Below are 26,006 nucleotides of genomic sequence, written 5' to 3'. Positions count from 1 at the left end.
GAGGGGTGTGAGAACAACCAGGTATTGATTCCAGAAACGCACTTGGGTCACCCCTACTCCAAACCGGGCTGTGGAGCTCACGAAGTCTGGAGAGAAGAGAGGAGAACTTCCAAAGGAAGATATTTCAGGACAGAGCTGAGGAAAGAGCTCTGGATTTACATCTAGCTCCTGAAACCTTGCTTTTTCAATCTGTGAAATGGGCACAATTAGCTCATAAGGAGCTTAGGGCAAGTACTACTATTTCACTCTTCCTGCTGTGTGGTAAGTGCTCATTTTCCTAGATATCAGGAACTGCTTCTCTGCTTCTGAGATACCAGTGCATTATACTGAAACTGTCATGCAACCATGAACGGATGCTCTGGACTTGAGTGGAAGCATCCTCCTGGCCTCATTCCTAAAAGCCCAAACACACCTTCCCTGGGACAATTGACAAGCCCTCAGTGTGATGGGTCAGTAGGGACCATTTTACTGATTAGGGAACAAGACAAATCAGAGAAAGCTATGCAAGGATGCACACCAAACTATTCACATCAGCATACTAAAAGAGTGAGACAGTGAATTCTTGTAAACATCACTTATCATTAGCTTATTAATGCACATGTATTGATGTCGCAATTTAAAAACAAAAACATTAAAAAAATAAGGAAAAACTAAGGGTCAGAAGGCGAAAGCAACATATGGAAGGCCATACAACCACTCTTGGTCATGCACCCAGACCGCCTCAGAAATCTCTGCCCCTCTGCTTTGATTTTTGGGAAATGGGGACAGAGAAAGTTGTACTGGGGAGGGAGGATCATGAGAAGGTGCTAGGGCACCACTGCCAAGTACGTGGAGTATGGGGAAGATGAGGTCAGGGAGTAATCAGGTAGGAGGGAGACGTGGTCGGGGAGCCAGGCCTTGCACTCACCATGGTAGATGAATATACTGGAGACCCCTGTTTCAGTCCCAGAGATTTGCCAGAGCCCCTGAGGCAGAGTGGAGACGGTGGGGACAAACTGGACGGGTCCCTCAGGGAGATTCAGGCAGCTCAACGAGGAACTAGAGGAAGGCACTGCAAGAGACAAAGACAGTGAGGTGGGATCTTGCATAGCACCTGTGTTTGTGATTCTGCTTTTGCTTATTTGATTAATGTCTGACTTCCCTAAAGGGCCCTAATTTCCCTAAGAGCAGTAGCTGTTTCTGTCCTGCCCTGATGGCATTCTTAGCACCTAGCAGAGCAGCTGGCACAGAGAAGGGGCTCCATGAAGAACTGATGAATGAATGAGGCAGGCAGGTGAATGCCCTAATTGGTGAAGATTCCCTCCTAATCCTTGAATGGATGTGTTTCCTTCCGAGGCATGTTGTCTGCCAGAGATGGAACTGATGGGGGCCCCAAGGATGAAACTGGCTGGGGCAGAGGTGAGTGACACTGATAGGGTGGGGGAGAGGGGAGGTCCAGTTCCTGGTAGTCCCTGCCTTAGTGTCAACTCCTTATCCACCTCCCAAGACGGGGAAAGCCCACCCTCTCCAAGCCCCCTAACATACTGGGCATCTGATTGGTTTCCTCTAGGCGCATCCGGCCGGAGGCTGGCTCCTGGTTGAACAGAGCAGGCAGTGGCAGGCAGGGCAGGGTGGAGGAGTTGCTCACTGGTCCCACTAGGAAACTGCCAGTCACCACAGTTGGGGGCTCAGCTGTGAGGAAGGGGGCTGTGTTAGAGGCTGGGTGCTTGGAGGGGCCTTCCTGGGATGGGGAGGGCCCCAGAGTGGCGTGGATCTCTCTCCTGACAGAGGAAATGCTTGTCATCCTCTCAGCCCTGGCTGCAGCTGTGTTGATCAGCAACTGCTCTGTGCCAGGCAGCCCCCCAGTCCTCTCCCTGTGACTTGGCTCTGAGAGCTTTGCTGAGCAGGACCCTAGGGCTTCCACACGGAGAGCTGGGGCAGAATAGAACCTACGAATAGGCTGTTAGCTCCAAGGCCGTACCACCTTCCACAAACAGTTGTGAGCCCTTCAGGGGACCCTAAGAGGCCCCAAGCTCTCAGGCTTTGCCCAAAGAAGGGCAGGGGCTGTACCATGCACCATCCCCAACTGACTTGGGCCAGGAGTTCAATCTCTTCCATCCCCTCCCCAAGGTATCCACCCCTCCCAACCCCAGCCCACCTGCCCTGCTCACCTGGCTTCCAGTGCTTCAGGTCTGCAGGAAGCTCCTCTGGGAAGGCTGCAGAGAAAACGTGTGGTCAGCTGCCCCAGGGAGAGGATGTCCCAAGCTAGGAGGGGCTCAGGACTCCAGCAGGCCATATGGCCTTAACTTCAAGGTTGGGAAGTGGTCTTGCACATCCCTTTACTGCCCCTTCCTCTAACCATTCCATCCCCAGCTCCTTGGCTTGAACCCAAATCCCATCTCAAACCACCCCAGGCAGTGCAGCAGCAGAAGAGACTTAGCCACAAATGGGGACACAACACGGGTTTGAACTAAAAAACAAAACAGAACAAAGCAAAGCAACCTGCTATGGAGTCCCTTCCTAGCTGTGTGCCTTTGCAATGCAGCTTCTCTGAACCTTTGATCTCACATCTGTGAAATGGGGGTGGTGGTTCCTACATTGCAGGAGTATGCCAGAAATCTGTGAGTGAGTATCAAGCACTCACATCAACAGATTAAAAACCCATGCATCCCTTAGCAAAAACAAATTATGGTTCATCTACCCAAGAAAACACCACATGGTCTTAAAATAAAGGATGCTGAAGTACACAAGGGGAAGTGTAAATCTGCAATTTACACTTGAAATGTACATTGAAATGTACCAAAAATATAAAGAATGAGTGGGTGGATGGATAGAGGGATGGACAGATGGATAGAGATGTGATAAGATGAATAAAACCCAACATTAATTGTAGAATCAAAGTGGTACATGGTGGGTATATGGACCTTCATAGTACCATTCTTTCACCTTTTCTGTATCTTGAAAACATTTTTTTCTTTTTTGAAACAGAGTCTAGCTCTGTTGCCCAGGCTGGAGTGCAGTGGCGCAATCTTGGCTCACTGCAACCTCTGCCTCTTGGGTTCAAGTGATTATCTTGCCCTCACCTCCCCAGTAGCTGGGATTACAGGCGTTTGCCACTATGCCTGGCTAATTTTTGTATTTTTAGTAGAGATGGGGTTTCGCTATGCTGGCCAGGCTGGTCTCAAACTCCTGACCTCAGGTGATCTGCTTGCCTTGGCCTCCCAAAGTGCTGGGATTACAGATGTGAGCCACTGTGGCTGACTGAAAGCTTTCATGATAAAATATTGGGGGGAATTATTTATCAAATGAAAACATAAAGAAGAGAAACAAAGAAAATAAAGAAACTGCTGAAGATAGGACCATGTCCTCTCCCTCAATAATATGGAATGTGACCTCCCAGACATAGTAAATGAAGAAAGCAAAGTACAGAATAGTGTAAATAAAATGTGGCTATTTGCATGGAAAATTAAAGCAAATGTAAGAGCTTGTTTTATTTTTGACAAGGCAAGAAGGAAGCTGGTCACACAGATTGACTAAGAGAGCAAAACTGAGAGAACTATAGAACAGAAGTGGGAGGGAGATTTTTTTTTTTCACTGAATATTCTTCTTGTTGTTGTTTGAGACAAAGTCTCACTCTGTCATCCAGGCTGGAGTGCAGTGGCGTGATCTTGGCTCACTGCAACCTCCGCTTCCCAGGTTCAAGCAATTCTCCTGCCTCAGCCTCCTGAGTAGCTGGGATTACAGGCATGCACCACCACACCCGGCTAATTTTTGTACTTTTTGGTAGAGACGCAGTTTCACCATGTTGGCCAGGCAGGTGTCAAACTCCTGACCTCAAGTGATCCACCCCCCTTGGTCTCCCAAACTGCTGGGATTACAAGCGTGAGCCACCGCGCCCAGCCTTCACTGAATATTCTTTGCACTTTTAAAATTCTTATACCCTGTGTGCGATTCACCCGTTTTAAAAATAAATAAATAGATACAGGGCTTACCCATAGTCAGACCCATAGTAAGTACTCAGTTAACTGTTACACCCATTTTGCAGGTGTTTTCATTCAACAGCTATCTATTGAGTTGCTACTGCATACCAGGCACTGCACTAGAGGCTGAGGAAGCAGTCATGAGCAAGAAAGACGAGGTCCCTGTGCTCACAGTGGCAGAGCAAGGCATAAAATATGTCCAGATGGTAATGAGCGCTAAACTGTCAGGAAAAAGACACACAAGGTGAGAATAACTGAGCTAATCTACAGGGAAGGGTGGTCAGAGAAGGGTTCCAGGAGGAGGTGACGGTTTAGCCAAGACCAGAAAGATTCAAAGGAGTCAGCCATGGGAAGAACTAGGGGAAGAGCCTTCCAGGTAGAGACTCTAGCAAATGCCAAGTCCCTGAGGCTTGAAAGGGCACATGAGTTACAGGAGTGGAGAAGCTGGTGGTGGCTGAAGTGTGGTGGCTCATAGTGGGTTTGGAGAGGGAGGAAGGGCCATGCAGGCTTTGTGGCATGTATTTTGTAGCCATTGGAGGGTTATCAGGGCCATGAAATAATCAGATGTACATTTTAAAGCTCCTGTCGGCTTTTAAAGCACCTCCCAGCCAGGCAGGACTTAGCGAGGGAAGCAAGTTGGAGCCACAGCAGGCTTTGGAGTCAAGGAAAGGCCAGGTCTCAAGCAAGGGTAGGTTGGATCAGGAAGGGGCTCACTCACGTCTTTTCTGACTTTTCTGCCCAACTTCTGCTGGCATCTCCATACTGTCACCGATCACTTCATCTGGTCCTATGTGCTCTACTTTGAGAAAAACCGGAGACCAACTCACACAATCAGTGGAAGCCCAAGGTGAGTCTCTATTGTCCCCACCTTGGGGAGAGGGGTCTGACTGCCCATAAATGAATGGGCATCAAGTATTAGGGCGCCCCCCAAGAAAGAAGTCAGGAAATGCAGGCTGAGCCAAGACCTGTCCCCCCACCACCCCCACAAACTTACTGAAAATGTTTTTGCTCAGGCCCTCCAGCTGGGAGTCCTGGAACACATACTGGTCCAGTTCCGCTGCCCAGACAAGGAAAAGTGCAATCAATCAACAAGGTCTCACTGAAGGCCTACTGTGTGCCAGGCCTTGGGCTAGAGACCCTCTGGGCCTGGCACACAGTGGGGGCTCAAGAAATGTTTGTTGAATGAATGAATGATCAAACAAATGAATGAACACTGACGCTCCAGGAGCTCTTAATCTAATTGAAAAGGTGAGGTATGTATCCATGAAAACTTATCTACTGCTACAAAGAAGAGCAAGGCAGAATGGTAGAGTTACTGCAGGATTTGAGTTCAAATTCCACCTCTACTCTCCACTAGCCCTACTAGCTGTGCAATCTCGTGTTACCTACTTAACCACTCTGGGCTTCCATTTCCTCATCTGTGTGAGATGAATAAATAATGCCTATTACCCAGGGATCGATGGTGATAATTAGAGGTTCTACATCTAGAGCATCCAACACAGTAGCTGGTATACAGTAGGCACTCAATAAATAGTGGTAACTATATAAAGGGGTACATGGCTCGGAGCCTTTGGAATACAGGCACCATGACACGAGGTCCGAGAAAAAAAGTGTATAGTGGGATGGGGCAATCTGGGAAGGCTTCCTGGAGGGAGGGATCCTGGAACCAGGCCTTGAGAGATGGGGCAGAGTCTGGGAGAAGGAGAAAAGATAGCTTTCTGGGTCATAGTGACAGAGTGAGGAAAGATGTTCAGAGTATGTTTAGGAAACCCTGAGAGATAGGTGACAGTGGTAGAAGTTTCATGCTGGGGAAAGTCAGAACTTGATTTTATAAGCAAGGGGGAGCCACAGAAGGCTTCTGAGCTGAGGAATGGAATGATGGCCATAATGAAGGTGATGAAAATGAAGATGATAATAATGATGGTGATAATAATGATGATGGTGGTTGTGGGGTAGTACCGAACATCTATTGAATGCTTACTCCGTGCAAATTCCTTTTCTAAATGCTTTACACATTGTGACTTATTCAGTCTTACAACCATCCCATGATGGTGAGTGTGAATATTATCTCCATTTTACACATTTGGAAGCTAAGGTCATATTTCAGGGTGCTGCAAAAGAATACTTGCCCAGGCCTGGGCTTCACCTTCCAGAAGCAGAGAGAAAACCCACAGACTTGAGAAGCAGACTTGGGTGAAGCTGCCTGTTATGATTTGAATATTTGTCTTCTCCAAAACTCATGTATAAATGTAATCCCCTATGTGACAGTATTGAGAGGCGGGGCCCTTAAGAGGTGATTGGGGCTCTTCCCTCATGAATGGGTTAATTCGTTCATGGATTAGTGGATAAACAGGTTAATAAATTGATGGGTTGTCATGGGAGTAAGACTAGTGGTTTTATGAGAAGAGGAAGAGAGACTATCACACCAAAACCTCTTGCCTCGTGATGCCCCACACTGCCTCGGGACTCTGCAGAGAGTCCTCACCAGCAAAAAGGCCCTCACCAGATGCAGCCCCTAAAGTTGGACTTCTCAGCCTCCATAACTGTTAAGAAATAATTTTTTTCTTTATAAATTACTCAATGTCAGGTATGTTGTTTTAAGCAACAGAAAATGGACTAACACACTGCCTCACCTACTTGCTGAGACAGCTTCCACTGCCTGTGGAGATGCCCCTAAGGGTGGGGGGGGGAACAAATACTACGACATGCCCAAATCCTTAATGACTGCCTCCAGTTGTGAGGAAATGTGAATGTCCTCAGCCCCAATCACTTCTGCTTCCACCATGTAAATCCCCAGGAAGGGAAGGAAACCATCAAGCTCTCAGTTCTGTAATTTCTGAAACATGAACAATTACTAGTCTCCTCCATTTTCTTCTTTGTATGATTTTCAATAAATTGTGCTCTGGGGAAATATTGGCCACATTTGGATCAAGCACAGAAGTGCTGAATGCTGCGGATCCTGGGTGGCCAGGAAAAGGACCACTAAGAAGAGTTTTGCAGGTTGTTCACTGCACAAGGGGACAACAGGGAAAATGGGGGCAGGAATCCAGTTTGCGCTTTGCTAGCCAAGCAGTTACTTCCTAGTAGGGGCTGCATCCTCCAGAATAGGACCACTTTTTTCTATTTCAACAGAGGCTCTGTATGAGGTGGTGGTGGTGCTGATGAGAGGGGATTCTCTATCCCACTTATCTCTCCGAAGAAACAAACCACTAGCAGCAACACCACCACCGCCTCTTCCCAAGAGTCCTGCCCTTGTCTGAAAGCTGTAGCTCTTCTTAAAGCTGCAAATTGACTTCTCTGCTTAAGCCTTAGCAAATCTTCCAAGCCCACACACTTTCTTTTTTGTGGTTAAAAATGGGGACTTTGAAATGAGAAAGACCTAGGTTAGAATTTCAGATCTGCACACTACTACTTCTAAAGAAAACTTGTGTAGGTCGTTTCACCTCTCTAAACCTCAATTTCCTCATTTGTAAAAGACAGAAACTAACAATATGTATTTCCTTTGTTGTTGTAAGGATTCCAGATGATAACATATGGACAGCAATGAGCATACTATGAGTATCCAGTAAATGCTAGTTATTACAAATAGTAGAGTAGCTTGGCTAAGGAGCTGGGAGGAAAAGGGAAAGAGGTGTATGGTATGGGCTTTGTAGGAAGGATAGACAGAAGAGCAAGAAGCAGAAATGGGTATAGACATGGAGGTGGAGGATGTAAACATGAGATTTTTGTTTTCTTGGTGGTCATTATTGAAGGGACCTATTTCTCCCACTGGACTCCATCTCCCCGCTCTTCCCTGGAGTCTCCGTTCTTCCAGCCATTGCCCCGCATCACCCTTGCAATGATTTCTGTGGGAGGGGCCTGACGTGGCTCATGATGAATGGGTGATATTGACAAGTGACAGCAAAGAACCCTTGCCCTTGATTGTTCTTTTCTGGGCTCAGGTGCTTCCTCACCGATATTGGCATAAGCCTCCCTGGTCTCTTCATCGCCTTCCATGTCACACAACAGCCTGCTGAACTGGTCACAGTTGATGGTGTCCGTGTCGGGTTCTGGGAGGAAAAGTCCCTTGGATGAAGCAGGGAATTTCTGGGAAGAGGGCTGGTGGGGAAGGAGGGAGAGGCGGGGCGGGGCTAGGAGATCATCCCTATCTGCAGAGAGCGACCCACAGGCGTGGGAGCTGTCCGTGGTGCTGACGGGAGCACAGGGGCCAGAATTTCCCTTGATTGCCGTCTCTACAGCAAGCCGAAGGGTGGGGGATACCGGAAGAGACCAGAGGGAGGAGGGCCCACCTGAGTAGAGCTCAATCTCTTCTTCTCCAGCCAGGTCCATCTGGTCATAGATGTGATAGAGGCACAGGGGGTCAGCATCGCTGTTGAGAAGCTCCAGGTAGCTGCCTTCTAGTGGCCCCAACTCCATGGTGGCACACTGTGAGCTGCCTGGGAGGGAAGACATGCTCAGTCACCTCACAGGGTGTTGGAAAGAGGCAGAGGATTGACACCTACAACAACTCCCAGCTGGTGAGGGCTGGGGATGCGAGGAGTGAATAAAAGTGCTCATTCAGCACCTCTTATATGCTCAGGGTGGTGGAGACAGGAAGCCACATTCCCTTCCTCCAAGGAACTTACAAACATATGAGAAGATACCCAGGAGGTAGAAGAGGGAACTAGGAGGTGTATATTCCATCAATCTCACACAAGAGAGTCAGGAGACCTGTCCCACATTTGGCAATGCCATGAGTGGTAACAGCTACGATTTATAAAGCACCTCCTATATGCCAAGCACATGAGCTGTCACGTTTAATACTCATATTAGCAACCATGTAAGGAACGTACTATTATTATCCTGACTTTGCATATGAGAAAACCGAGGCTCAGAGAGGTGAAGTGATTTATGTAAGGAAACCCACGTCCGAGTGGAACTAGGATTTGAACCCAGACAGTCTGACTGAAGGCCCTGCATTTAACTGCAATATTCTCCTGCTTTGGGTGGACTTGAGCAAGTCTCTGCTCCTTTCTGTGCCTCAGTTTCCTAATATGTAAACTGAAGGAGTCTGAGCAGATTCTAAGATTTCCTCATCGTTTGAAGGGCATATTAAATACTTTTAACACTATTTCATTTAATCTTTAGACAATCCCAGATGTGGATACCTCAAATATCCTGACATGATCATTATACAATCTATGCATGTAATAAATATGCACATGTACCCCATAAATATGTATAATATTATGTATTAATAAAACAAAAGACAACAAGAAAAACCAGATACATCCACATAAAAACATGTACGTGAATGTTCGTAAAAGGATAATTCATAATAGCCAAAATGTTAAAACAGCCCAAATATCCATCAAAAAATAAATGGATAAACAAAATGTTGCTTATCTACACAATAAAGTATTCTGCCATTAAAGGGAGAAAGCATTGATACATGCTGGAACATGGATGAACCTTAAAAAAATATGCTAAGTGAAGAAGCTGGACACAAAGGGACACATATTGTATGATTCTACTTATCTGAAATGTCCAGAACAGGCAAATCCATAGAGACAGAAAGTAGAAGAGGCAGGACATGGTGGCTCATGCCTGAAATCCCAGCACTTTGGGAGGCTGAGACAGGAGAATTGCTTGTGCCCAGGTGTTCAAGACCAGCCTGGGCAACATAGCAAAAGCCTATCTCCATTAATTTTGTTTTTAAAGAAAGAAAGCATATTAGTGGTTGCCTAGGGCTCAGTGGAGAGGGATTTTGGAAGAAAATGGGGAACAACTGCTGATGGGTATGGAGTTTCTTTAGGGGGTGATGAAATGTTCTAAAATCGACTGTGGGGATGGGAGATGGTGGCACAACTCTCTGTGTATTCCCAAAAGACCATTGAACTGTACTTTTTTTTTTTTTTTTAAGACAGAGTCTCTGTCACCCAGGCTGGAGTGCAGGGGTGCAATTTTGGCTCACTGCAACCTCCGCCTCCCAGGTTCAAGTGATTCTCCTGCCTCAGCCTCCCGAGCAGCTGGGATTACAGGCACCCCACCACCACCACACCCAGCTAATTTTTGCATATTTAGTAGAGACTGGGTTTCACCAGGTTGGCCAGGCTGCTGTCAAACTCCTGACCTCAAGTTATCCGCCTCTCTCCTCAGCCTCCCAAAGTGCTGGGATTACAGGCATGAACTGTACTTTTTAAGTGGGCAAATTGTATGATATGTGAATTACATCTCAATAAAGCTGTTAAAACCTAGGAAGTAAGCATTATTGTCTCCATTGGCAGATGAAGAACTTGAGACTCAGAGAGGACAAGCAGCTTCCTCAAGATCATGCAGCTCTTGCTGCGGAAAACGTAGCTGAAGGCTCATCTGTGTGACTCCAAGGCCCCTGCCCTGATCCCTGGTTCAGGTCCATGTTTCCATGGTATATTCATTTCCCAGGGCTGCTGAAACAAGATACCAGCATCCAGGTAACTCAAAACAATAACACTTATTCTCTCATGGTTCTGGAGGCCAGAAGTTGAAATCAAGGTGTCAGCAGGGCCACACTCTCTCCAGAGGCTCTAGGGGAGAACGCTTCCTTGCCTCCTCTAGCTGCTGGGAACTATTGGTGATCCTTGACTTGTGGTCTTGTGGCCACATCACCCATTCCTCATGTCTCAAGTCTCCTCTTTCTCTTATAAAGACTCTTGTCATTGGATTTAGGACCCACTTAGATAATCCAGGATGATGTCATTTCAAGATCCTTAATTCTTTTTTTTTTTTTCCTTCTTTTGAGACTGAGGCTTGCTCTGTTTCCCAGGCTAGAGTGCAGTGGCGCTATCTCAGCTCACTGCAACCTACCCCTCCCGGTTCAAGCGATTTTCCTGCCTCAGTCTCCTGAGTAGCTGGGATTACAGGTGCTCACCTCCATGACCAGCTAATTTTTGTATTTTTAGTAGAAATGGGGTTTTGCCATGTTGACCAGGCTGGTTTTGAACTCCTGACCTCAGGTGATCCTCCAATCTCAGCCTCCCAAAGTGCTGGGATTACAGGAGTGAGCCACTGCATCCAGCCCCTTAACTTAATTCTATCTGCGAAGACCCTTTTCCCAAATAAAGTCACACTGACAGGTTCCAGGGATTTGATATGGACATATATTTTGTGGCGGGCACGTTTCAACCCACCACATATGACATGCAGATGAAGGCTGGAAGGAAACAGAGGGAGCTTCCTGGAGGAGGTAAGAGGAGAGCTGGCCCTGAAGCTGGAGGACCAGAGGGAGCCTCCTACTGTCCTATTCTGGGCCCAGAAGAGAATAAATTGAAGGGTAAACTCATGAGAAAACACACACGCAAGTCGCCACCCCATTCCAGAGACTAATTTTCTTCCTTTTTTTTCTTTGTTTTTTCTTTCTTTCTTTCTTTCTTACTTACTTTCTTTCTTTCTTTCTTTCTTTCTTTCTTTCTTTCTTTCTTTCTTTCTTTCTTTTTTTTTTTGACGGAGTCTCGCTCTGTCGCCCATGCTGGAGTGGAGTGGCATAATCTCGGCTCACTGCAACCTCCGCCTCCCGGGTTCGTGCCATTCTCCTGCCTCAGCCTCCTGAGTAGCTGGGACTAAGGCATCCACCATCACGCCCGGCTAATTTTTTTTTTTTTTTTTTTTTTTGTATTTTTAGTAGAGACGGGGTTTCACCATGTTAGCCAGGATGGCCTCAATCTCCTGACCTCGTGATCCACCCACCTCGGCCTCCCAAAGTGCTGGGATTACAGGCATGAGCCACTGCGCCTGGCTTTTTTTTTTTTTTGAGACAGAGTCTCACTCTGTCGCCCAGGCTGGAGTACAGTGACGCAATCTTGGCTCACTGCAACCTCTGCCTCCCGGGTTCAAGCAATTCTCCTGACTCAACCTCCCAAGTAGCTGGCATTACAGGCACCTGGCACCATGCCTGGCTAATTGTTTTATTTTTAGTAGAGACGGGGTTTTGCCATGTTGGCCAGGCTGGTCTCGAACTCCCGACCTCAGGTGATCCACCCACCTTGACCTCCCAAAGTGCTGGGATTACAGGTGTGAGCCACCACGCCCAGCCCAGAGACCCATTTTCTTCCACTCATCCACAGCTCTCACTGCCTGTGGAGAGGCTCAGCATAGACCCTGTATGTCACAGAGAATGATCTTTCCAGTCCAAGCTGGGGCACTGGCTGGGGCCGCTTGTTCATGACGGTTGAGTGGGGGCTGCAGGAATCCAAACATAACCGGCTTGCAGCGAGGTCCCAGCCAGCCGTGACTAGAGGAAGCAGAACTGAAAGATGGGGCCACAACTCTTTTCCTGGAGCGAGGCCAAAGCTGGGAGGTGGTTGGGGGGTGGGACGCTCCACTTCTCCCAGCCCCTTGGTCAGGGACACAGGCATGAAATCTATTCTCTCACAGCAGTAAGAGAAGACTCCTTTGCCCCAACTCCTGCCTGCCGCCCGCCTCCCATTCCACCCGTGGTCTTTATTGAGAACCTACATTGCAGCATTCTGCCTCCTCTTTGAGGCAGTGTGATCTCGTGACAAGAGCTCCAGATGGGCCCTAGCAACTCCATGAATGAGTTGTGTGACTTTGGACTTTGGGCAGGTTACCCAGACTCAGTTTTCTCACAGCATCAGGTCTGCCAGGGACCTTCAAGCTTGACCTCTTTCCTTCACTCTGCAGATGACAAGACTGAGACCCTGGGAAGGACATGACTTGCACAAGACCCCGTAGACTGTCGGTGGCTGCCCCTGCACCTGCTCCCCCACTCCCCCCACCCCCCCGCCAAGCCCCCCAGGCTGGAGCTCTTTCCTCCCAATCAAAATGTTCCCAATCAAATGATCACCCTTGTCCTATCTAGGCCCAAGCATAGAGACACAGGTCGTATCACAGATGGGGGATAGTGGGAGGGACCGCAGGGAGGAGCCTGGAGACATTTAGCCCACCCCACTTATTGATGAGCTCCGCTTCAAACTCTAGATGACATTGCCATGTGGTTAAGCACACAGTCAGATAAATACATTGAGAAGGGAAAGAAGGCAAGTATTGTGAGCTTTGGGGCGAAATTTACCAACTTTGAGACTACCCCTGCCTACTAACACACTGCCACCTAGGCAAGTTCATTTTTTACACCACTTAGAGCCTCGGTTTCCTTATCCATAAAATGGGGATAATAATAATTGGCAACTCACAAGGATTAGGGGAGTTAAGTTGCATGGAGCCCTTAGAAAGGGGACTGGCAATCAGTAAGTGCTGAATGAACAGGAGTTTTAAGGTAGCACAACTTCTACATGGTGAGTACAGTATGTGTGATGGCCATCATTATTATTAGATTGCTTCTTACCTCTGTGAGAGTGACAAAGGGACACTTTCCCTTCCATTTCTTCCGAGGTCAAACTTTGTGAAGCTGAGCTTTCTGCTCTTTTGCATAAGGGGACCCTGCAGACTTAATAGGAACAAGAAAGCCCGCACAGGCCAGGAATGGTGGCTCACATCTGTAGAAATTCCAGGAGTTTGAGACAGCCTGGACAACATGGCGAAACCCTATCTCTACAAATAACACAAAACTTAGCTGGGTGTGGTGGTGTGTGTCTGTAGTCCCAGCTACTCAGGAGGCTGAGGTGGGAAGATCGCTTGAGCCTGGGGAGGTTGAGGCTGCAGTGAACTGAGATTGCAGCACTGAACTCCAGCCTGGGTGATAGAGCCAGACTGTGTCTCAAAAAAAAAAAAAAAAAAAAAAAAAAGGCCCCCACAGCCAGCAGGGCAGCTTGGATGTTCTGACCATGCCCCCTATCACCACCACTGAGAAGTTGCTTGGGCAAAAAGTCACCAGAGGTCCTAAGATCTGTATCACTGGCTCAACCTGGACAAGAAGAAATCCACTCCCAGAAACCCCCAATACACATTTCAGCCCCCCCACTTCCTGCTTCCCTAAGACCGAAGCCTGCACCTTAAGCACTTCCTCTTGGGTGATCAAGGATTTGCAGCTCACAATGGACTTCTGCCTCCATCCCCCACAGCTGAGTTCCCAAAAAGCTCTGGGGAGAAGGCAGGGTAGAGTGTTATGCCCATGTGAGCTTGGAGGAGGTTCACACGCCTCAGTGAAATGGCTTGTCCAAGGTCACGTGGTTTAGGAGCTTGCATCTGAATTCTGGCTGTGATGCCTTAGCCAAGTCACTTGACCTCTCTGAGCATCAGTTTTCCCAACATTAGATCTGGAGAATGAAGATCGCCTTGCAGCCCAGCACTTTGGGAGGCCGAGGCAGGTGGATCACTTGAGGTCAGGAGTTTGAGACCAGCCTGGGCAACATGGTGAAATCCTGTCTCTACTAAAAATACAAAATGAGCCGGGCATGGTGGTGCGCTCCTGTAATTCCAGCTACTTGGGAGGCTGAGGCAGGAGAATTGCTTGAACCTGGGAGGTAGAGGCTGCAGTGAGCCAAGATCGCGCCACTGCACTGCAGGCTGGGAGACAAAATGAGACACCATCTCAAAAAAAAAAACAAAAACGATTGTCCTATAGGATCATCAGAAGGCCAATGGGGGTTCTGTGTGGGGTGCCAGCTACATGGGAAGCCCACAGTCAAAGGAAACCCATTACATTAGGGGGTGTCAAAGCTGAAACTCAGGCCCATGACTCTAGGTTTCACCACAACGCCACAGCTGCCTCCCAGTCACACCAACATCTACTTGAATCTTGGCATGGGACTGTCCTTTATCCCCAGACCCAAGTTTCCAATGTCTATAGATGCTTAGAAAGTGCTTCAAAGGCCCCTTCGTTGGATTGTTTCTCCAACCCACAATGCCAGAGCAGGGTGGAGGGAAAAGATGGTCCTGTTCATCCCATGGCAGAGAGAGCCCTTCAGCAATCCCTGAGGGCAGGGATCGCATCCCTCAGGCTCACCTCCTCCCAGCTCTCAGCATGTTTCTGCACATGGCAGCCTCTCTTCATCCGTGGCAAAGATGCAGAACTAGAATTCACAGTGCCCAGCAAGTGCCAGGCACCAAATGACATGACTTGTAGGCGTTATCCCATTTGGTCTAACTTACACATCAGCTATTTGTATTCCTGTTTCTCAGATGAAGAGACAGGCTCAGAGAGATTAGTGAGCTGAGATTTGAACCCAACTACCCATCTCCAAAGCCTCAGCCCACTCTACAGCCTTTTTGAATGGCTCTTGGCCCCCCACCACCCCGGCGAGGAAAGGCGTGGGTGGCAAGACAATTTCTCCTTTTGAGGAGCCATCTGGGGGCAGGGCAGAGGTGTGGTCTGTGTCTTTCTGGTAAATGGGCAGTATTTTTAGAAGGTCCTCTTTGAAACTGTGCTTCCCCCTGGGCCACCACCTTCCACATCCAACTCGAGAAAATATTCCTGATATTTTTGCCATCAAAAGTCCTTTTTAGGGTTCATTTTCATCCCCACTTCACACTGCTGAAGGATTTGAAAGACTAAGTATAGACACTAAACGGATGTCTGAAATAACAATTCATTTCTCTCTCCCCCGAGGGAAATCAAGTGTTGCTGGAATGTTCTAACTCAGACCTAAACAAGCTGGAGATCAGTGCATGCAGCTCTTCTGTGCACAGCATAATGTTCCATCTCAGCTGGTGGGAGATGAATGGGAGCTCAGATGGTGAGCTTTTGGGGTGAAATTTCCCAACTTTGAGATTATCTCTACCTACCAACACACTACAATCTGGGCAAGTTCGTTTTTTAAACCACTTGGAGCCTCAGTTTCCTTATCTGTAAAGTGGGGAATAATAATAATTGGCAACTCATAGGGTTAGGGGAGTTAATTTGCATGGAGCCCTTAGAAAGGGCACTGGCGACCAGTAAGTGCTGAATGAACAGTAGCTTAAGGCGGCACAGCTTCTGCATGGTGAGTACAATATGTGTGATGGCCGTTTTTATTATTTGCTTCTTACCTCTGTGAGAGTGACCAGGGAAGATTTCTTTGTGTCTGGAGCTGTGCTAGATGCCTTGCATTTACTATTCTGTTTCAACTGTTAATGGCAACTCTGGGAGATTTGTTATTATACCCATTTTACAGATGCAGGGGCTGAGATCACGTCCAGTTCATTAGATTATTTTCCTCCTGAAGGAGGGGAGTCTATCTTTGAGGGTCTAAGGAGGCACTGTAAGGGAGAAGAAGACTCTTTTGCTATCCCTAAAAGCCTCCAGCACTGCTCTGAACTGTGATTAAAGAGCATGAGAAGGAGGCCAGGGGTGGTGGCTCATGCCTGTAATCCCAGCACTTTGGGAGGCCAAGGCTGGCAGATTACTTGAGGTCAGGAGTTCAAGACTGGCCTGACCAACATGGTGAAACCCCATCTCTACAAAAATACAAAAATTAACTGGGCTTGGTGATGGGTGCCTGTAATCCCAGCTACTCCGGAGGCTGAGGCAGGAAAATTGCTTGAACCCAGGAGGCGGAGGTTGCAGTGAGCCGAGATTGCGCCACTGCACTCCAGCCTGGGCGACGAGCAAGACTCTGTCTCAAAAAAAAAAAAAAAAAAAAAAAAAAGAACATGAGAAGGAATACTTCCCTACACTTGCCCGTGAACTTCTCCTCCTGAGGAATAATGGGAAGGCCTCTGAACTGTGTGCCTAGGTTTGAGTTTCTGCTCTGCCTTCAATCCTGAGTACATTACCTTAGCCCTCCAAGCTTCCGTTTCAATGAGTGTGGGAACCCCTTCAATTGAGTCTTTTTGAGATTCTGATTACTCATTGCCTGGCAGTCTTCTCCTTTTCCTTTCACCCAAGGCCCCCTACCTCAACACCAACCTGCTCCCCAACCTCATGACAAGTTGCTTCCGGGGGCCAGATGATGTTGAGAAGTCAGGGGCCTAGGAATGCCTATCTACCACGACCAGACCCCAAACAGCTTCTTTGGGGGCATAATAGGTCAAATGAGTTCTCCTTTTGCTCAAGTACCCTGTAGTACTCCCAGATAAACACTGAGACTTAAACATCTCTCACTTTTCCCCTCTAAAGCTGTAAAACAATGATTTACTGAGCACCCCATAAGAAAGTCGCCGAGCTCAGTTCCTTACGGGCCCCAAAGAGGTTTGCCACGCAGTCCCTGCCAAACAGGCTTGCAATGTAGACCCAGATGATACTTTAGGAGAGAGACAAAACATCATAATAGCATAGTGGTTAAGGGTGCAGGCTCTGGGTTCAAATCTCAGTTCCACACAAGCTGTGTGACCTTGCAAACATTACTCAGCCTCTCTGAGTCACAGAATCGACTGCATTTTATTGGCACAGTGCTTACTTCACTGGGTTGTTGTGACTTACCTAAAGTGACTTAGCCAGTAAGTGGTACTAAGATGTAAACTCCAAAAATAAAACAGCAAGGTGGCATTTGATACTGTACAACTGGCAAAAATTAGAAATCTGGGAAATGCCAAGTGTTAGTTACACAGGGTTTGTGGGAATGTAGATGAATGGAGCTGCTCTGGAGAACGACCTGGCATCATGTAGAATATCTAAGAATATGTAGATCCTACAACCTGGAAATTCAGCTCTTGGGTCTATACATTCCAAAGAAATTCTCCCACAACTCCCCAGGAGAACCTATCTGAGGATGGTTATTGCTGTGTTATTTGTGTTGACAGAGGGTTAGAGGTCACCTAGGTGTCCATCACTGGGGGTGTGGACAGGTGAAAAGTAACCACTGAACTCCATAGAGAACAAGGTCCATGATTAGAAACAAAAACTAAATGCATCAGAAGCAAGGCAAGTAGATCTTAATAACAGTATGGAATGCAAAAGTAAGACACTGTGGCCGGGTGTAGTGGCTCACACCTGTAATTCCAGCACTTTGGGAGGCTGAGGCAGGTCGATCACCTGAGGTCAGAAGTTTGAGACCAGCCTAGCCAACATGGTAAAAACCCATCTCTACTAAAAATAGAAAAATCAGCCTGGGTGACAGAGTGAGACTCCATCTAAAAAAAAAAAAAAAAAAAAAAAAAAAAAAAAAAAAAAAAAAAAAAAAAGGCAAAACACGTTTTATAAGAGCACATATAAACAGAAGGATACACCTGAAATGCATTTGAATGGGCACCCAGTATGGGAAATAGGGACATTAATGAAGAGAAATCCCTCATGTGAACCAAGGATCTTAGTGTACTATGACCTGGGCTGGGCTGGGCATTTAATTGAAGGTTTAAAGGTCCAAGGGTTGAAAAGAAGGAGGCTTCTGGTTGGGCGCGGTGGTTCACACCTGTAATCCCAGCACTTTGGGAGGCTGAGGTGGGTGGATCACCTGAGATCAGGAGTTCGAGACCAGCCTGTTCAACATGGTGAAACCCCGTCTCTACTAAAAATACACAAATTAGCCGGGTGTGGTGGCGGGCGCCTGTAGTCCCAGCTACTGGGGAGGCTGAGGCAGGAGAATCACTTGAACCTGGGAGGCGGAGGTTGCAGTGAACCGAGATCGAGCCACTGCACTCCAACCTGGGCAACAAAGCAAGACTCTGTCTCAGAAAAAAAAAAAAAGAAAGAAAGAAAGAAAGAAAAAAAAGAAAAGAAGGAGGCTTCGTGGGGTGGGGTCGATACCTCTGTGGCTCACCAACAATAGGGCCTGCGCAGAGCCTGGTAACTATAGATGCTCACAAAGAAGCAAACCTCTGCTCTTGCCACCCCATAGGCTGTCTGGGGATGGCTTGGTTTATACCTAATAGCCCAGGGTCCTGGGGAAGAGATAAGAATATGCTGGACTTGGAGCAGGATGGGGGAGGAGCTGGATGTAGAGGAAGAAGCCCCTTGCTCTCCAGCCTGCTGTTTGCAAACCAAGTGTAGGTATCCCAGGAGAATGAGACAGAGAGAGGACTTAAGAGAAATGACTGGTCTCACTCAAGACTTTCACGTACTGGAGTAGCATGAGGAGGTCACAACAGATGGAGAGGAAACTAAGGCATGTAGCAACACTGCAACACTCAGGGGCTTATGGGCCTGGAAACAGTTGCAGGTTCTGATCATTTGTCCTCAAGGCAGGGAGAGTGGAAGACGTGTGTGCATGTGCGCTCATGTATATGTGTGTAATGGGGGCAGGAAGTCAGATGAGCTTCATCTCAGGAGAGGTCTGGAAATATTGCTACTGGTTGGCTCTAAATCCCCTCTCTGACCTGCAGGCTCCTCAACTGTGTAACAGGGGCTTGGCTGCAAAATCAAAAGTTGAATCCAGTCGATAGGCCTACTTGTTTCGTTTCCCAAGCCAAAATAACTGTATGTGTGTGTGTGTGTGTGTGTGTGTGTGTATATTACCATCACAATGTCTCTATATAGAGTACACACAATTGTTACCAGAGGCCCCACTACTCCCTATTTCCTTCTGCCTGTACACATTTCACATCATTATGGACCCTTTGGCATTTGGGTTTGCCACCCTTCGCAGGTCCCTTCTAGCTCTGACCTGCTGGAAAGATAATGGGTTGGGAGGGATGGGTGACTGGGGCAGGGAGAAGCAGGATTCAATTCTGTCCTGTCCTGCAATGGAATTGAGGTGCACAGTAGGGTCTTTTTCTACAGAGGGTCTTGGAGGCGACTGGCCCTGGGTACCCAAACAGGCCAGTTCCACACAGAGAAGAATCAGAAAGCACTAAAGTTGGAGCATCTGGAATGTTGAGTGCACTTTCCCAGCTCTGCTGCCAGCTCAGATGGAAAGGTGATTAAGAGGTAAGCTGTCTGAGATCACACCTGTAATTCCAGCACTTTGGGAGGCAGCGGAGGGAGGAAGACTTGAGGCCAGGAGTTTGAGATCAGCCTGGGCAACATAGTGAAATCCCATCTCTTCAGAAATAAAAGATACAAAAATTAGCTGGATGTGGTGGAGTGCCCTTGTAGTCTCGGCTACTTGGGAGGCTGAGGCAGGAGGATGGCTTGAACTCAGGAGCTTGAGGCTGCAGTGAGCAATGATTGTACCACTGCACTCCAACCTGGGCAAGAGAGTAAGACCTTGTCTCATAAATGAATGGATGAATGAATGAATGAATGAATGTTAAGCTCTCTGGGAACTGCAGGATGCAAAGAGCTGCTCCCCGCTGACACCTGCCTGCTGCTCCTTTTTGCCATCACAATTCCAGTGCCCTTGGATGGATTTCCATTGCAGCTCCCTGCCCTTTGGGTTTGAACCAACCAGCCTCGGCAAACAAAGTAACTTCAGAGCAGGAAAGCTGAAAACAAAGCAAAACTGGCTCCAATCCCTAGCCAAAGGGCTTCTCAGCAGTTGGAGGCAGTTTAAAGAAAGAAGGACCCACTCGGTCATGGAAACAGCAGTGTTTACAATAGCCTGGTGGGATGGAATTGACCCAGGGAGTCATGAGACCTGAGATACGGGCACTGCTCTGCTTCTGATAGGCTGTGTGACTTTGGGCAAGCCCGTTCCCCTCTCTGGTCCCCAGGGCCCTCATCTGTCAAATAAGAGGGTCACACAAGAGTAGCGGTTTTCAGATGAAATTTTACATGGATCCTAAATTCCTGAACAGGTGAAGAGAGCGCGCTGTTGTGACTGCATTGCACCTCAACTCCTGCTGCTTCCCAACCCTGCTTTCCTCCCTTTTCCTTTGGGTGTTCCCTCCTGTGACTGTCCGCAGTAAACCTCCTGTATGCAAATCTCCATCTCCTACTTGACTTTCCAGGCAATCTGACCTGAGACAACTTACTTCTACTTTTCCTCCAAGAGGGGCCTGGAAATCCTACAGAACCCCACAAAAGACACCACAGATGCCCCCTCTGAAAGTTCAGGCAAGCCACCTATCTTCTCTGGGTCCCGACTGAGGACCTTGACCTCATAGCAACTTGGAAAATCTTAAAACTCAAATGAGCCATCATCTCCAGCTTGTGCGTTTGCCAGTGAAGGGTAACGTTATTGCGGGTGAGGGACTTGGTGGTCCCAGGATAAGAATGAAGATGAGCTGTATGAGATGCAGCCAGGAGACCTTCAGTCCCTGTTCAGAATGCAGGGTTGGGATAAGAGTTCCCTTCCCCACTTGCCTGGTCTGTCCCAGCTCCAGGTGGCCTCCCTTCTGCATGCCACTCCTAGCTGCAGTCAACGACCTGGAAAGGAGTCCAACAAGTTTTTCCTGGAAAGGAACCTGACCCTGGTGCTGGGGTAGGGGGTGGAATGATGAGGATCTTGTGACTGCAGTTAGAAAAGCCAGGCCCCACACTCCAGTCCTGACCTATCCAGCTCACTTAACACAGTCCCCTCAGCACTCTGCTGGGTGCTGCAGACCCCAAGATGAACCATAAGCCAGTCTTGCTTGCTGGGATCTGACTATGGAGTCCAGCCATTGGCAGGCTTGGCTGTGAATGAGAATTACCTGGGAAAGGTGTCAAAAACACAGCGTCCTGGGCCTCACCCCCAGTGGCTCTATTCAGGGAGTCTGCAGCCGGGCCCAGGAATCTGTATTTTCTTTCTTTTTTTTGAGACAGAGTTTTACTCTCGTTTCTCAGGCTGGAGTGCAATGGCGTGATCTCGGCTCACCACAATCTCCACTTCCCAGGTTCAGGTGATTCTCTTGCCTCAGCCTCCTGAGTAGCTGGGATTACAGGCATGAGCCAACACACCCGGCTAATTTTGTATTTTTAGGAGAGATGGGGTTTCACCATGTTGCCCAGGCTGGTCTCGAACTCCTGACCTCAGGTGATCCGCTGGCCTTGGCCTCCCAAAGTGCTGGGATTATAGGTGTGAGCCACCATGCCCAGCCTGGAATCTGTATTTTCAAAGATTTATTTTTGGCCGGGCGCAGTGGCTCAAGCCTGTAATCCCAGCACTTTGGGAGGCCGAGATGGGCAGATCACGAGGTCAGGAGATCGAGACCATCCTGGCTAACACAGTGAAACCCCGTCTCTACTAAAAAAATACAAAAAACTAGCCGGGCAAGGTGGCGGGCGCCTGTAGTCCCAGCTACTTGGGAGGCTGAGGCAGGAGAATGGCGTAAACCCAGGAGGCGAAGCTTGCAGTGAGCTGAGATTCGGCCACTGCACTCCAGCTCGGGCGACAGAGCGAGACTCAGTCTCAACAACAACAAAAAAAAGATTTATTTTTATTAATTTATGTATATTTTTTTTCTAAGAAAAGATCTTGCTCTGTTGCCCAGGCTGGTCTCGAACTCCTGGTCTCAAGCCATCATCCTGCCTTGACCTCCCAAGGTGCTGGAATTACAGGCATGAGCCACTGCACTGGGCCCCTTTCTTAATTCTTACATCTTTCCTTCCTGAAGTCTCTTAGCTGCCCTCTGCTGCCATGCCCTTGGTCTAATAGTCACCAGACCCTCAGCCTAGATTTTACAATAGCTTCTGGGTCGTTCGTTCCTCTCATGCGGTTTCCCAAACTGCAGGCATTCGTCTTCCATCTTTACAATTTTTTGGGGTCATATTGACATATCACCTGTTGTATAATTTACCTCAGTATTTTCCTTAAATTAACTTTTTAAAGAAACTTAAATAGATCGATTTTAAAAGACAGCTTTCTAGAGTTGAAAGCAGGGAGTCAGACAGATATTTGTCCACCCGTGTAGCAACATTATTCACAATAGTCAAGAGGTAGGAACAACCCACCTGTCTATCAATCAACAAATGAATGGATGAACAAAATATGGTATATCCACATATTAGAATACTATTCCGCCATAGAAAGGAATTACACGCGCCATGACATGGATGAACCTGGAAGACATTATGCCAAGTCAAAGAAGCCAGGCACAAAAAGACAAATATTGTGTAATTCTATTTATAGGAGGTGGCCCAAAACATAGAGACAGGAAGTTGGAGTTACCACAAACTGGGTGGAAGGAGCAGTGGGGAGTTATTGCTTAATGGGTAGAGTTTCAGTTTGGGAGGATGAAAAAGTTCTAGAGAAGGATGGTAGTGGGGGTTGCACAAGAGTTTGAAATATTTAATGCCACTGAATTGTACATTTGAAAGTGGTTAAAATGGTAAATTTTATATGTATTTTGCCATGATTTTACAAAAAGAAAACTTTTTCCCACGTATAAATGGAGAAGCAAAACCAAACCAACAGTATCACTTGTGGTTGAAAAAGAAACAATGTTACTAAAATAATGTCAACTTCTCTACCACTTTGTTAAAAAGAAATCTTAGCAAGCATTAGGGCACTGTCAAAGATCAGGGAAAATCAAGAGACTTTGTCCTTGCTGCAAGAAGGATCGAAGGAATCTGAAAAGTATCTATGTCCTTCCTATGAGAATCGGTGGTAACTAATGCCTCTTTCTAAACTGTCTTTTGACTGTGTGTGTCTTGGTCTTTGGAAACCTCCCATCTGCCTATGCTTTCCTCTCTGAATTTTTTTTTTTTTTTTTTTTTTTTTTTTTTTTTTTCTGAGACAGTCTTGCTCTGTTGCCCAGGCTGAAGTGCAGTAGTACAGTCTCCGCTTTCAGGTAACCTCCACTTCTCAGGTAACCTCCGCCTCTCGGGTTCAAGCGATTCTCGTGCCTCAGCCTCCCAAGTAGTTGAGATTACAGGCGTGCACCACCATGCCCGGCTAAAACACAAAAAGGCGTTTTAGTAGAGATGGGGTTTCTCTATGTTGCCCACGCTGGTCTTGAACTCCTGGCCTCAAGCAATCCACCCGCCTCGGCCTCCCAAAGTTCTGGGATTACAGGTGTGAGCCACTGCGCCCAGCCCCTCTCTGATCTTTCTAAACAATCCCTTTAGGATCTATAATAATTATTTCCAATGCATGAATATTCTTTGGTGGTTTTCCAAAGTGCTTTTTCTGTGCACATCAGACATCATCAAGCAAGTTCTCATGTTTTATCCATTTTACAGATGAATCTCAGAGAGGGGAAGTCACTTGTCAGGGTGACTCAAGGCGAATCAAGGCTAAGTCCAGAAGCTTCCTACCTCCCTCCAGTCACTTCCCTGATTGCCTGGAACTGACCCAGAGGGTCCTTGGGTTAATTTTCTGATTCTGCTCTTCTCAAGGTATCTGAGGTTGGGTCTTAGGACATGAAACCAAGCCCCAGCCTTCAGACAGACTGGGTATCAACAGGTTTCTCTCTGACTGCCTGGGACCTGCCCTGCGTTTGTGGAGGTTCACATCTGCTTGCTGCACTGGACTGGGCTCTCAGCAGACCAGGGTTCAAATCCTGCCTCTGTAAACTGCTTGCTATGTGGCGTTAAGCAAAACAAGCAAAACAAAACAAAACACCTCCTGGGACTTCTTTTCTGATAGAGGGTTTGTAACAGGGACAGAGTAAAGAGATGAGGCCACATTAGCGCCTCCCAGCGTCTCTGCCCTGGGGACTTTTGCACCACAAGCGAACATTGGAGTCACCTGGGATAGATGGTTTAACCTGCACAGTCTCAGCCTCACCCCAGGCCTAGCCAACGGGGCCTGGGCGTGAGCCAAGGAACCTGCATCCTAAACAGGTTGATCATCCCAGGTGATGTTCATGTGTGGGAAGCCTGGGATTCCCAGCTCAGTCATCTCCGAAGACCCTGCCTCCAAACGTTCTGAGGTTGTTGGAGACCAGGTCATTACCCAAGGCAGCCGGGGGTTTGCAAGGTGATCATTTGTTGGAGTCAAGTTCCTCTGGCTCCTCTTTCTCCAAGAGGAAGAAGTACCAGTTTCCTTGACTTCACTCCAGAGAAGTATTTATTTATTTTTTCTTTGGAGTGGGGAGCAGAGACTGAAGACTTCCTGCCAAAGTTAGAAACTTCAGGCTGTGACTGGGGAGGGAGCCATGCCTTGAACTCCTAGGCTTTTGCCGCTTCTCCTGTGCCACCTAGGGTGGAGAGGGGCTGTGGGACTCAGGAGGACCACGGCTTTTAAGAGTTCCAGACAGAGCTAAGCATGGTGGCTCCGATTCCTGCTTTCCTGGACCCTAAGAAGACCCAATTTCTCACTCCCACCCCGGCATTCGTATGCTGGCTTTCCGAGGCCCTTTAGCCTCTCTCCTTAGAGGGTGTGACTCAGGACTCCAAAGCGAGATACAGAAGTGAGAGATCAAGAGATCGGTTCAGTCCGGGAGACCCCTCCCCCACCCCTCCCAACAACACACGCCTTCGCCAAGATGTTCAACGAGAGTTGAGGACTTCTCTCAGCCTCCGGTTAAAGATTTGGCTCCCTGCTGCCTCCCTGCACAGGGACCCCCGCCTGGAAAGCCCAATACCCAATATTCCAGAGTTAGAGCAGGAATATGACCCAACAGAGAAAGTGAAGCTCAGAGAAGGGCGGCCCTGGTCCAAGATCTGGAGTACAAGAAGGGCGCGTGTTTCCCCCCGCGCGCAGGTGCGCACCTCTGAAGGATCCCGGGCGCACAGAGTCGGCCAAGGGTGGCCTGGGGCGTGTGTCTGCTGCGCGCTCCCCGTCTGCGCTCCAGCTTCTCTGCAGAAGCTGCCGCCAGGCTTTCCTGCCACCCGCCCACGGCCCTGGAGCTCTGGGCACAGCAAACCAAGCCCCGGGTTCCCAGCTCCCGGTTCCCGTGCAGAGTCGCTCCAGGGATGCGGGAAACGAGGTGTTTCCCGGGTCTACATTCTGCATATTCCATCTCCCCTCCTCCCAGACTTACTGTGTAACCTTGAGCTAGTAACTAACAGTCTCGGAGCCTCGATTCTCAGCCCGACCTTAGGGGCTGCAGAGGAGACTTTGGTCACCTACCGCTGTTCCCCGGGCTCCCGCACGCGCTGCTGGTGGCCTCTCCCTCCCGCCAGCTCTGGGGCCGCGGCGAGTCTGTGGCAGCTCGTCCCCTTATCATCTTACCTCCCCGCCTCCCCGCAGTTCTTTTCCCTTTCACTTTCTTTCTGCACCACTAGACGCTGGCCAGGCTGTGGAGCCACCAGGCACCTGCTATGGCCACCACGTGCTTTATCAGAAGTGGCATCCCAACTGCCTGGGCCCTTCAAGAGGTCCCTACCTCCAGTCGGCTCCTCACAGTGGCCAGCTACACTTCGGGGAGAGTCCCAGGCCCACAGCCGGGAGCCAGGAGCTAGGGAGCCACTTGGGCAAGTGATCGGCAAGCCCTGACTCGCAGAGAGCTGGTCCCCACCCCTGGGTGGCTCTCTGTTTCTCTCCAACACAGTCCAACCGTGAAAGTGGCAAA

At 48.3% G+C, this 26,006-nt stretch overlaps 1 protein-coding gene and 1 long non-coding RNA gene across 9 annotated transcripts in view; one reads left to right on the top strand and one right to left on the bottom strand.

Moving 5' to 3' along the window:
- The window catches only part of CIITA (class II major histocompatibility complex transactivator), a 60,857-nt gene that overhangs the window by 21,816 nt on the left and 13,035 nt on the right, over positions 1-26,006 (bottom strand). For 3 of the 8 annotated variants that reach the window (XM_073015170.1, XM_007985572.3, XM_007985587.3), the window contains exons 2-8: positions 8,249-8,395; positions 7,913-8,008; positions 4,954-5,016; positions 4,678-4,758; positions 2,151-2,195; positions 1,525-1,671; positions 908-1,051 (exon numbers count right to left, since the gene is read on the bottom strand). In XM_073015170.1, coding sequence (XP_072871271.1) covers positions 908-1,051; positions 1,525-1,671; positions 2,151-2,195; positions 4,678-4,758; positions 4,954-5,016; positions 7,913-8,008; positions 8,249-8,395 — 723 coding nt within the window. Of the gene's footprint in view, positions 1-907; positions 1,052-1,524; positions 1,672-2,150; positions 2,196-4,677; positions 4,759-4,953; positions 5,017-7,912; positions 8,009-8,248; positions 8,396-25,564; positions 25,927-26,006 lie in introns of those variants that run through there. The other 5 variants (XM_073015171.1, XM_007985579.3, XM_007985561.3 and 2 more) reach the window with 4 other exon arrangements.
- LOC119621178 (uncharacterized) lies at positions 1,060-25,675 on the top strand. The gene is made up of 5 exons (XR_012092912.1): positions 1,060-1,398; positions 4,025-4,806; positions 10,226-10,411; positions 15,442-15,568; positions 19,468-25,675. It is a non-coding gene; the product is annotated as an uncharacterized lncRNA (long non-coding RNA).

The sequence above is a fragment of the Chlorocebus sabaeus genome, chromosome 5, assembly GCF_047675955.1.
Source record: "Chlorocebus sabaeus isolate Y175 chromosome 5, mChlSab1.0.hap1, whole genome shotgun sequence".
Classification (NCBI taxonomy): Eukaryota; Metazoa; Chordata; class Mammalia; order Primates; family Cercopithecidae; genus Chlorocebus; species Chlorocebus sabaeus.
Note: the sequence above shows the minus strand (reverse complement) of the source record. Positions and strands in the feature narration are given on the sequence as shown.